This window comes from Panthera leo, chromosome E1, assembly GCF_018350215.1.
Source record: "Panthera leo isolate Ple1 chromosome E1, P.leo_Ple1_pat1.1, whole genome shotgun sequence".
Classification (NCBI taxonomy): domain Eukaryota; kingdom Metazoa; phylum Chordata; class Mammalia; order Carnivora; family Felidae; genus Panthera; species Panthera leo.
Window position 1 is genome coordinate 45,099,723 of NC_056692.1, and position 12,446 is coordinate 45,112,168.

The 12,446-nt window shown below is 44.2% G+C and overlaps 1 protein-coding gene across 2 annotated transcripts; it reads left to right on the plus strand.

The window, feature by feature from the left end:
- Window positions 1-11,785, plus strand: METTL2A (methyltransferase 2A, methylcytidine). 2 transcript variants are annotated; one of them, XM_042916123.1, is made up of 9 exons: window positions 1-112; window positions 320-411; window positions 2,156-2,508; window positions 3,564-3,613; window positions 3,933-3,993; window positions 6,136-6,275; window positions 8,081-8,187; window positions 10,202-10,267; window positions 11,082-11,785. In XM_042916123.1, the coding sequence occupies exons 1-9, from the start codon at window positions 3-5 to the stop codon at window positions 11,258-11,260; spliced, it is 1,158 nt and encodes a 385-aa protein (XP_042772057.1). In that variant the 5' UTR covers window positions 1-2; the 3' UTR covers window positions 11,261-11,785. The 2 variants fall into 2 exon arrangements, with proteins under 2 accessions (XP_042772057.1, XP_042772058.1); XM_042916124.1 differs by having other exon boundaries at window positions 24-112; window positions 320-421.
- Window positions 11,786-12,446: the final 661 nt, after the last annotated feature.

Below are 12,446 nucleotides of genomic sequence, written 5' to 3' on the forward strand. Positions count from 1 at the left end.
TCATGGCTGGTCCCTACACCGAGTGCGCGCCCGCTGCCGTCGGCCAGAAGAGGCAGCAGTTTGGGAGCCGGTTCCTGAGCGATCCGGCGCGCGTCTTCCACCATAATGCCTGGTAACCGCCCTGCCCCTCGCCTGGCCTGCGGCCCGCCCTCTGGCCCGCCGCCCCGGGCGCTGCGAGAAGCCCCTGACCGCCGGCCACGAGTCCCGCTGCCCTGCTTGAGGCGCTCTCCTCCCGTGGGAGAGGCGCTCCGGGGCCAGCGACTCACCCTGCCCGCGGCTGGAACGTGAGGCCTCTAAGCTGCCCGTTTGATTTTCCCAGGGACAATGTTGAGTGGTCGGAAGAGCAGGCCGCGGCGGCGGAGAGGAAAGTCCGGGAGAACAGTACCCAGCGAGTGTGCCAGGAGAAGCAAGGTGCGCCCAGGTGGGCCCTCGGTGGTATCTGCAGCCAGTGTACTGCTGAACGCACTGTCCACGAGAGTCAGAGAACCGAGACCGCCAGGAGCCTTTGTTACTGGACTGATACCGAACTCGGGGGTAGAACGGGAGGGGGGGGGTGGTGGGTTAGGACGGAAAAGGGCGTCACCCTAAAATCTTGTTAGAGCAAACAGGGAGTTTTGTTTTGGGCTTTATTTGAGAGTAAGTGTATCTTGATATTTTCTAGCGATTAAGTTTTAGTTACGTTGTCTAGACCCATGTTAATGTGACTCGCCTTTGTCAACCGTGTGGTCACGTGATTGGCTTAGAGGCTGTGCTTTCTCTATGTGATTGCACTTTTACTGAGGAAATGTGATTGAAGCTAGATTCTAGTGATCTGATTCCCAATGTTGTTGGGGGAGGAAGCCAATGACTGGTGAATGTGTCTTTTCTTCGTGTGATGGCTATGAGGATTTAAGGCTTCTGCCGAGGAGAGCTGGGTGAAGCAGAGTGTAGATAAGTCTGGCCAAAGAAAAAGAGGCCCCTTCTGGAGAGGTGGATGATTTCACTGCAGAATATCTCTGGGTACTAAAACTAGTACTGATTGGGCCTTTTTCCTAAAAGACAATTGAAAGTAGGACTAGAAACTGAGAGGGTAGTAATCCCACAGTTCAGTGTAACAATTAGAAGATTCCAGTTGCAAAATACTCACTTTACATGCTTTGACAGAGACTAGATCAATGCAGGTTAGAGTTGAAAGGGATTTTGAAAATCATGTAGTCCAATATCCTCTTTTTACAGTTAAAGAAACTTGGACCACAGGACATTATGTGCCTTTCCCAGAGGTAAGCAGTTAGTTAGTAGTAGCAAGGGTGGAACTAAAATCCAATTTCTTAGATTTGTATTCATTTCAACTACACTAGTCAAGGTCTGGCAAAGAACCAAAAACTGAAGCCTTAAAAAAAAAAAAGAAAAAGAAAAAGAAAACAAGACTCAAGTCTAACACTGCCTTGATCACCTTAGACTACAGCGTAAACAGTCTACCCTTCTCGAGTCTCTCCTGTCCTCAATCATCAAAACTCTTCTCATCTGAAGACATTTTTCTCTCTTGTCAGCATTTCTCCTTTCCTTTTAGCCTTGTTTCTATTTTTTAGTATCTTGTGGTATTACTGAATTCATTTCTCAGCTCCACACTCTATGAAGAGCCACAGACGGGAGCGTATTTTACAAAGAGCTGCCTGTATCATAACCATTGAGTTTACATGGGGAATAACTGAAGAACCTGGGACGTTTCACTTGTAAAAGAGAAAATTTAGAGGTGGAAATAACCGCCCTTAAATGCAAAAGAGTTGTTCTGTATGGCCCTAAGAAGTAGTAGAACTTAAAAAAGAAGAAGAAGAAGAAGAAGAAGAAATGAAATAGTAGGACTTTTTGATCAGAAGACAGATTTTTTTGCTTAATGTTAGAATTTTCTAGTAGTTAAGAGCCACCCAAAGATGTGGGTGGAGAATTGGTAGTAAGTTCGCTGGCAGAAGCTGGACTCCCTAGAAGGACAGGATGCAGAGGGAGTTCAGGTAGGGTACCTGGTAGGACTAAAAGGTTTCCAGCTCTGAGACTATGGCTCTGCTTGAGGATACTTTTAGTATAAAATGACATTCAATGAGACAGAATGGTATATGACATTAGGGACAAATAAAATCCTGAGAGATGGTTTTTTAAACTCTTCCCTTAACGTTTACAGTTGATTATGAAATAAATGCCCACAAATATTGGAATGACTTCTACAAAATCCACGAAAACGGGTTTTTCAAGGATAGACACTGGCTTTTTACCGAATTCCCAGAGCTGGCACCAGGCCAAAGCCAAGATCACTTGGAGGATTTGCCCTCCGACAAGAGGAGTGAAGCACCTGAATGTAGGACCAGTGAGGATGGACCTGGTTTAAAAATAGAACAGCACAAGTGTTCTTCAAATAGTCTTGAACGTGAAGCACAGACAGCTCCTGTGGGAGAAAATGTAACTCAGAAATTCAGTCACCTGGAAATCTGTGCTGATGAGTTCCCTGGATCCTCAGCCACCTACCGAATACTCGAGGTAACCCCCCTTTATTGTCCTGATAATGGGGTTAATGAGGCTGTCGTACACGTGGGTGGCCTAGGGAGGCTGACCACAAAAGTGGTGAAGAAGGTGCCTAGACTTGACTCCTACATTGGCCTAGAAACACCTCCTTTTTTTTTTTTTTTTTTTAAGCTAACGTTATGTCCTAAATTCAGACCAGATATTTGGCGGTTGTAGCACACAGATACATCACCTGGGGTGCTACTTGGGAACATCGTACTGCCCTGAACGTTGTAGCATCGTGCTGTACCTACCACCTAGAAGAGGGTCCCGAGTCACAAGACAAAGTCTTTTACTTCTCTTGTAATACAGTTACAACATGGAGGGGTTAGTTGGGATGGCGCCTGCTTCTCCGGCATGGGAGAGTTCTTGTCTTCCTAGTTGGGGTGGTGTTGCTGAGGCCAGACGGTGACTATACACTCCCCCAGAAGCAGATTACCCTAGGGTTGAGTATACTTCCTGCATGACCTTGTCAGTAGTCCCTTACCCTCCCCAAGCAGAACGGGACCTCTGCCTCTCTGTCTGCCTCATAGTTACGAGGATTGCATACATTGAGGTAACATATGTAAAATGGCTTAGAATCGTGTCTGGCAAGTAGTGAGTCCTTAGTATATGGTGGTTGTTTTATTATTACCACACCCAGACTAATCTTATTTGTGGTCCCCTTTTCATAAATTTTTCAGCTTAGTCAATTAGAAACATTTTTTCCAGTAATGATATAGTGCAGTTCAGTAAGAAAATATTTCATCTATAGGACTGTTTGCTAAACCTGAAAAAGTAAAAGCAATCTATGCCCTTTTTTCCATACCAACTCCCTTCTGCTGTTGAAAGCCCATGCTTTCAAAGTCTTCTATGGCTGCCTCTTTTAGACTTTCTGAGGTCAAGGTCAGGGAACGGCATGGGTACTATTTAGCTCTGGTCACCATACCTTCCCTAATGGAGTTAGGAGGCAAGATTATTGATTATTTATCTAGCTCCAGGAATTAATTTTTTGGAAAATCCTGTAACTAAAAGTTCATTTCTGTCTGCAGGTTGGTTGTGGTGTGGGAAACACAGTCTTTCCGATTTTACAAACTAACAAGTAAGTGTGTTTAAAGTTTAACTGTGTGACGGCACAGAGGAGAAAGGGCTGTGTTGTTTCTCACTGGCAACAGTGGTTATTGGGAACCATGGGTGACGGGAGATCGGATTTATGGTCCGGATTTTTTTTTTTTTAATGGTCTTGATTTAATTTGATTTCTAAGTTATCTTTGTCATCAGGAAAATTAGTAAGATTCAAAACCTGTTCCATTGTTAATATATGGTGTCTTTGATATTTTAACCTCTGCTACACAGGAAAGAGAACAGACACAATTCACTTTATAGTCTTAATTGTTCTACTGTTTTTCTGCCCATTTCAGTGATCCAGGACTCTTTGTTTACTGTTGTGATTTTTCTTCCACAGCTATAGAACTGGTCCAGGTGAGTGTAATTGCTCCTATCCATCATTTTCACTGGTTAGAGGGGAAAACGTCTTCTAAAAGTCAGGGTCTCTAGCAATGTTTTTAATTCTTGTGTTTTTTTAAGTTTTTATTTATTTTTTAGAGAAGGAGGGAGGGAGGGAAAGAATCCCAAGCAGGCTCCGCACCAGCAGTATGGAGCCCAGTGTGCGGCTCGAACTCACAAGCCATGAGCTGAAGTCAAACATTTAACCCACTGAGCCACCCAGGTGCCCCTTTTATTTCTTATTCTTATGTGGTCCGAAAGTAAGAGATTTACAGGCAGCAGTAGCGGAAAAAACTAAACATGAATACAGAACCTCTCACTGGCCAGCTGTGGAACTTTGGGCCTGTCTCCTGACCTCTCCAAACTTTCCTTTTAAGGATTGAAATGAGAAGACTGTTTCTAGTCAGAATTCTTTGAATTATAAGTCACAGAAACATCTAGACAAACTCAGCCAGTGAAAGAAAGAGAAGGTCATGCAACCCAAGGACATAAAGTGTAGCCAGGACTGTAACTGAGCCCTAAAAAGGTGGCAGATACCAAGGCAAGTTGACTAGCCAGTAGGATGGCACCACCCTTTCCTCCTCCTATCATAATACCTCCCTCAAGTTCATGGTTTCCTATCAATCATAGCTCAGTGCCCATTTGTCCTTTGTTTGTTCTCTGTTTACAGACCAACTTTCTGTAATAGGTTTTTCCTGGTTTTACATATGATCCTGGCATGCTCACCCTTACCAGTCCACCCTGTTCAGGGTTCTCAGAGCCTCACCACAATGACTTGTCCTGATTCCAAAGTCCCCAGGAATAGTCTGATTGACCCAGCCCAGCTGATAATCTACTTGCCCTGTTTGAATTAGCGGGGGCCAATGAGGAATAAAGTCACATTTTTGGAGAAGAGATACAGAAAGGGAAATTACCCTAAAATGTGTCTGTTACAGTCATGTCTAATGCGTGTAGCAGAGGAGCTCCAGAATTGGTAGTTGTGTCTTTCTGGAGTTACTTTCATGGATCCAGACCAGGTGAATATTGAGGCTTATCTTTAGTTAGTTTTGGGGTTTTTTAGTTAATTTTATGGTAATAAAATATAAAGTTAAATTTTCCACATCTAGAGAAATAGGTTTTCCTGGAGAATTCTGTGGTCTATGTAATATGGTATAGTTGAGTTGGGAGTTGTTTTAAATCATGCTCTTATAGGAGACTGTTAAAAACTGAGAACAAACTGAGGGTTGATGGGGGGTGGGAGGGAGGGGGGAGTGGGTGATGGGTATTGAGGAGGGCACCTTTTGGGATGAGCACTGGGTGTTGTATGGAAACCAATTTGACAATAAATTTCATATATTGAAAAAAATTTAAAAAAATAAAAATAAATAAATAAATAAATCATGCTCTTAAATGTTTAAATGTCTGTATGTTTTATCTCTCTCCTGATGGGAGTTTTATTTTTCCTTATGACCACTTACCTTCCTGATGATTTTCCAGTCTTCAAATCTAACTCTGCATCAGAATAAAGAATAAGAGTAGAGGAATGAAGAACTCTAGTTTTAAAAGTACCGGTTAAGGGCATCTCGGGCTGGCTCAGTCAGTGGAGCATGCAACTCTTGATCTTGGGTTGCAAGTTTGAGCCCCATGTTGAGTGCAGACATTACTTAAAACAAAAATCTTTTTTTAAGTTTATTTATTTATTTTCAGAGAGAGAGAGAAAGCACGAGGTAGGTAGGGGCAGAGAGAGAATCCCAAGAATCCCAAGCGGCACTCTCAGTGCAGAGCCCAATGTGGGGCTTGAAGACACGATCTCTGAGATCATGACCTGAGCCAGAGTCGGACACTCAACCGACTGAGCCACCCAGATGCCCCAAAACTAAAATCTTTTAAAAATAAATAAACAAAAGTACCAGTTGGATTCCACAAGCTCCTCTCTGGAATTGTTCAAGAATCTTAACCTTTGAGTAAGATTGCGTGCCTTCATGATTAGACCGATAACCCTCAGTGGGCAGTAGCTGCAGTTACACTTAAAGCAAGATAAGATTTCCTTGAGGCTGTGTGAATGTGTGTGTGTGTGCGCATCTGTGTGTGTGTGAGAGAGAACATTTTCTAACCTGTGTGTCTCTCAACTGTCTGCAGACAAATTCAGCATATGATCCCTGCCGGTGTTTTGCCTTTGTTCACGATCTGTGTGATGAAGATCAGAGTTACCCAGTGCCCACGAGTAGTCTTGATATCATCATCCTCATATTTGTTCTTTCTGCAGTTGTGCCAGACAAGTAAGTTTGAGGTCCTTTCACCAGCAGTGTAACAAAAACAAAGCGTTCGTCAGAGTTGGGCCCTGAGTAAGAAGGATCCTCTGATAGGCAGGGAAAAGCCACTCTGTCAGTGTTACGAGTGGCTCATCCCTTTTCCTAAATTTGCAAGTTCCCAACTTCTCTTTCAGCCTCTAAACCTCTGCCTGTTGACTGCAGTGATTGGTCATCGTTATGGTTTAACATCCCTAAGGAATGGGAGAGAAGTCTTTAGTGGCTGTGTTTTTTTAATTTTTCTTTTAAGTAATCTCTGCACCCAGCGTGGGGCTCGATCCCAAAACCCCAAGACCAAGAGCCACACACTGTACCCACTAAGCTAGCCAGTCACCCTTCATTGGCCTTTTTAAATACTTGCAGTAAACCAAGCTTATTAACAACACAGAATTTATGGTGAACCTTAACTCAGGTGTTCCTTTATGCTTAAGTTCTTTGGAAAACTGCAGTTACAAGAGAATTCCATAAAATAAAGTTTAGATGAAAGGAAAGTCAGTTGCTGAACTCTAAAAGATGCTGTTAAAGCTTCTTAGGGACGCCTGGGTGGCTCAGTTGGTTAAGCATCAACTCTTGATTTCAGTTCATGTCATGACCTCAGGGTCATGAGATCGAGCTTGAGGGGCTCCTCGCTCAGCATGGAGCCTGCTTCAGATTCTCGCTCTGTACTCCACCCCCACCCCCACCCATGCTCACATGCACTCTTCTCTCCCTTAAAAAAAAAACTTCTTAGACATGGGCAACCAGCTGTCCTGATGAAGTACTGTCCTCAGGAAGCAGCATCAGCCAAAGACCCAGAGGAGTGATTGATTTTCTCTGGCTCCCATTTCCTTTAGGATGGCACTGAATCATCTGACCTGACACGGACATTGTGAGTGTGGATAAAGGCAGGTGCAGGACAGCCCAAAAGCCAGGCATGCTTCTAAACATTAATAACTGCAGAAGTTCAGGGGCACCTGGCTGGCTCAGTCAGTAGAGCATGTGACCCAATCTCAGGGTCATGAGCTCAAGCCCCACATTGAGGGTAGAGTTTACTAGATAGATTTTTTTTAAAACGGCGGAAGTTTAACTGCTATAGACTTAAAAACTGACATGGACTGAAACAAAACATTAGAATTAAAATTCATTATTCAGTATTTAAATAGACTGTGTAGCACTTATACTTCTGAGGTTAGCACAGCCGAAACCCCCACGAGGACTGTGTATGGAAAGTGCAGTCAGAATGGAAAGCTCTCTGCCGAGGTGCTCATTTGCATGCTGACTCACCCTGTAAATTGCAAGTTCTTAGGGTTTGATCTTCAACAAATGGAAAGACACAGTCTCTGCGCACAAAGAGCTCGGGCCTGGGGGGGCAGGCAGAGGAGTCGACCGACTAGTAGTCCTCACTGCAGGTTTTCAGCATGGCGCCCAGAGAGGCACAGGCGCACAGGCCAGGGGCGGCTTCCCTGGGAAGTAATCGCAGGAGTGGGCAGTGAGCCAGATGCAGAGTATGTGACTTGGCCCATGGTCGAACTCTCCAGCAGAAGCAGGTTGTCCTCGGGCCTCTTCATACTGAAGGGACTGGGTCGAAGCCACAGTTGTGAGCAGACCACAGAAGGCACATCAGAAGCTCAGACACGCGCTCCTGTTCTCATCTGAAGGGAGAGCAGAGGAGCTAAGATTTCAGGGGCCATGTGTCAGGCAGGGTTACGAAGTCCACTGGCTCTTCCAGACGTGCTACAAGGAGAAGGGACCCTGTCCTTAAGGAGACCTGATCTTCCTTCTCTGTTGCCCCACAGGATGCAGAAGGCTATCAACAGGCTGAGCAGGCTTCTGAAGCCCGGAGGGATGATGCTTCTGCGAGATTATGGCCGCCACGACATGGCTCAGCTTCGATTTAAAAAAGGTATCGTGGGAGTACCTGGGGGGTTCAGTCAGTTAAGTGTCCAACTTCGGCTCAAGTCATGATGGCACAGTTAGTGAGTTCAAGCCCTGCGATGGGCCCTGAGCAGACAGCTCAGCCTGGAGCCTGCTTTGGATTCTGTGTCTCTCTCTCTCTCTGTGCCCCTCCCCCACTTATGCTCTATCTCTGTCTCTCAGAAATAAATGAACATTAAAAAAAATTTTTTTAATAAATAACTAAAAAATAAAAAAGGTATCGTGGGGGCACCTGGGGGGGTTCAGTCGGTTAAGCGTCCAACTTAAAAGTTCAGGTCATGATCTCATGGTTCATGAGTTCGAGCCCTACATTGGGCTCTCTGCTGTCAGCACGGAGCTTGCTTGGGATTCTGTCTCTCCCTCTGTCTGCACCCCCCCCCCCCAAATAAATAGATAAACTTTAAGAATAAAATAAAATAAAACATATTTTGCTACTGTAAGCAAAACAACAGATTGGCCATCCGAATAGACGTATAAATCCGTGAAATCGATTAGAAACCTAGAGTTACAGCTCCAATATGAAGTCATTTAATACATGACAGAGGTGGTATGTTTTTGAAGATTGTGTGATCTAGGTATTGGGCAAATCTTTAAAACCAAGACCGCTGCATTTAGAAGAGCTAGTTTTAGAAAAGACATTTGATTACATGAATAATTTTAAACAAAGTATGGCCAAAGGTGCCATTAAAACAGTTTAAAGACCGATAATTTCGGTGCATAGAACAGATAAAGACTGCATTATTATCTGTGCTCTTCGGGGACTGTTGGTACGTTGATAGGGAAAAGATCAGCAACCCACCCAAAACACAGGGAAGAAAATTTTAGACTTGATTCCCAGAAGAACATATCCAAATGACCAAAAACAAACTTGAGGGTAACAAAAATTAGGATGAGATAACCACTTCTTTAATCTGCCAACTCACGAAAAGAGCTGTGCTTCTCCATTAATGGTTTTTGTTTTTGTTTTAAGATTTTTTTTTTGAAGGAGAGAGACAGAATGTGAGTGGGAGAGGGGCAGAGAGAGAGGGAGACACAGAATCCGAAGCAGGCTCCAGGCTCTGAGCTGTCAGCACAGAGCCCGATGTGGGACTTGAACTCACGAGCCGTTAGATTGTGACCTGAGCCAAAGCAGGGTGCTTTACCGACTGAGCCACCCAGGCGCCCACTGGGTTTTTTGAGCACACTGGAGCTATTGACTCAGTCTAACAGTCCTTTCGGGAATTCCTCAAGAACTAGCATGTAATACATATGTAAGCAAAATCTCGAAAACCAAGTGAATGCCTCTGGAGAGGGGAATCTTGTGCCTGCCGCGTGGGGTAGATCCCTTACTGTTGGTCTTGGAGGGGTTTCCGTTCTGCATTCCCAGATGAGAAGAGCAGTGTACAGACAAGTATTTTAAAGTTGACCCCACATGTAAGAGTAGCTGGAGAGAAATAAGCAGAAGTGAAGCAAGTAAGATCATATTGGCATTCAGAAGGTACAGAAGGGCGACGTACCAGGTTGGTAAATTGACGTTAGGTCAGAGGGCTTGGCGGCTGAAGGGAGAGCGTCCGTAACCAAAACAGCGTATGTCTTGTACTTGTGAACGAGTGTGGGCACGTGCACAGACATGGGAAATGGTCATGGTGTCTATCTCAAGTTTCCTTTCCTCAGACTCAGCTATGGTCCCTGGCTTTTATTTATTTACTTTTGTTTTACAAAGAGTATGTGGTATTTATGTAGTCAGGGAGGGGGGAAAACACCTTCCAACACGAAACAACTCTAGAACAGAAGGCTGAGGTTCACATGGGTGACGTAACACTGCATTTCGATCGCTCCCCTTGGGGTCCTCTTCTCCAAAGATTCCTGCAATGTGCCCAGAGCAACCAAGAAAGGATTCTGTTCTCTGCCCGAGAAATGGTATCATGATGTACGTTTGATTGGCAGTGAAATTCAAGGAAGTGCTTTAAAGTCTCTCTGATGTTTATCACATCGCTCCACAGGTCAGTGTCTGTCTGAAAATTTCTACGTGAGAGGCGATGGTACTAGAGTTTACTTCTTCACACAAGGTATGGAAACGCTCATCTTTCTTCATGCTAACAGTCCCCCAAACACCAGATCAAATGTTGCTTGATACAGTATCGGAAGTAAAACTGTCATGGCCCTTCTGCCTTTTGAAGACTTTTCCTGCCTTTCCAGGCCACCTGAACGGTTCACTGTTCTCCACACGGGCTCCACTTACAGGAGCCTCCAGTCCTCTGCTTTGCTCCTCGACTGTCTGCGCTTCCTCCCTGTCGCTTTGTCCCAAATGGAAAACCTGCCCATTCGGCAAGACCCCAGGGCAGCTGGTTTTGCCCTGTAAGCCGGGTTGTCCTGTAGGTGCGCCAGAATTAGGCTGTGCTCCCCGTGCCCCGGCTCCCAGGCGTAATCCAGAATTGCCCTCCTCTGCGGCTTGCCCTGCCTCGGGGTTCCTCCCCCACCAGTGCCATCCTTGGGCCCTTTATTGTGCCACATACTTCTTTGAGCTGTTGGTTAAAATATAGTGGAAACTCTCTGCTAAAAAAGTGGCTTTGACATTACATGCAGAGAGATTTTGCATATACCCTTAAGGTGTCCATAAAGCCCTTGAAAATTCTTCCCTGTCAGCTCTAAGGCTCTCCCTCTGGATTCCAAGGGGCCCTTGCCGGAAGGTTTGGCTTCCCCCATTTAAACATGAACTTAATATTACCAAGCCGCTCCTACACTTCTAAATAAACAGCCCTGCTGAAGCCACTTGTAATACATAAATAAAAACAGTCTCACGGAGCCCCATTTAATATAGGAAGTGGTGGACCATGTTTTTTCTGTAGCGGAAAATATGTAAACATCTCTTTTCCGAACCAGATGAGCTGGATACACTTTTCACTACGGCTGGACTGGAAAAGGTTCAGAACCTGGTGGATCGCCGATTGCAAGTGAACCGAGGGAAACAGCTGACCATGTACCGAGTCTGGATTCAGTGCAAATACCGCAAGCCTCTTCTGTCCAGCGCTGGCTCAGTGGCACCTGCTCCTGACGCGTGAGCTCTGGAGCTTTTTAAAAAGAACATTCACAAGTGGTGTCTTGTCGATGTGGGAAAGTCCAAGGATTCAGACTTGAACCTTAAACCTAGAAAAAATTGCTTTTTATCAAGATTCTAATAATTGTGCTTCCAATTTGGGAAGCCCTTTAATATGTACTTTCCTAAGTTTTTTCTTACTTTGAGATATCAAAGAATCTTTCTTGCCATTTTGTAATTTATCATAACTAAAATTTCATGGGAATCGTGAATTCAAAAGGCGTCAAGAATTTATTTCCATGTGGAAGTATTGTACGTGATAAGGTGTCATCTGACTGTGAGTTGCATTAAATTATTTCGGAGTTCAAATGTCTGGACTAGGCAGTTGATATATACGGTGAATAAAGGTCTCGTTCAGCGAGAAGCACGTCAAGAAGAATCCTCTTTCTTTGGATATTTTCCTGACTCAAAAATACCGCCTTAGGGGCACCTGTGTGGCTCAGTTAAGCGTCTAACTTCGGCTCAGGTCATGATCTCTCAGTTCACGAGTTCAAGCCCCACATCAGGCTCTGTGCTGACAGCTCAGAGCCTAGAGCCTGCTTCAGATTCTGTGTCTCCCTCTCTCTCTGACCCTCCCCCACTGGCGCTCTGTCTCTCTCCCTCCCTCCCCCCCTCTCAAAAATAAACAATTAAAAAAAATTACTGCTTTAAAGAGAATCAAAACATGTCCTTGTTACGTATTTATTTAGTCATGGTCTCCACTTAACTCTAGTTCTGTGGAATTTTAGACACTGTTCCCCCTCTAAGTAACCTATTTCTCAAACAGTAAAACGATCTAGACTTTTCTTGGATGTAAATTTTAAAAAATAAATAAGTAATGGGAAAAAAAGATCTTGACATTTAGCAAACTTGTCTCGTTTTTTTTATTGTGCCCTTAACTGTTTGACACAAAAGGAATTGAGAGAACTTTATTTTAGCCACATGACTGTACAACTGAAAATGATCATCATCAGTATTGCTTTTTTTATGTTCTGCTTTTTTTCAGTTACCACTCCTACATGTTTCCCTCTTGGTGGTTCATAAGTTATACAATGTATTCTTAATTTTTACCAAATAAAGAATTTTCAGTTCTTCCTATGTTTTGCATGTTCAACTCAAATATTCCCATAATTGCTTTTTATCATTGTATTACATGTGGAAATGTGATAAGA

Coding starts and splice junctions, on each gene's coding strand:
- METTL2A (XM_042916123.1), top strand. CDS start 3: ATGGCTGGTCCCTACACCGAGTGCGCGCCCGCTGCCGTCGGCCAGAAG. Junction 6,276..8,080: donor TCTGCAGTTGTGCCAGACAA/GTAAGTTTGAGG, acceptor GTTGCCCCACAG/GATGCAGAAGGCTATCAACA. Junction 8,188..10,201: donor TCAGCTTCGATTTAAAAAAG/GTATCGTGGGAG, acceptor ATCGCTCCACAG/GTCAGTGTCTGTCTGAAAAT.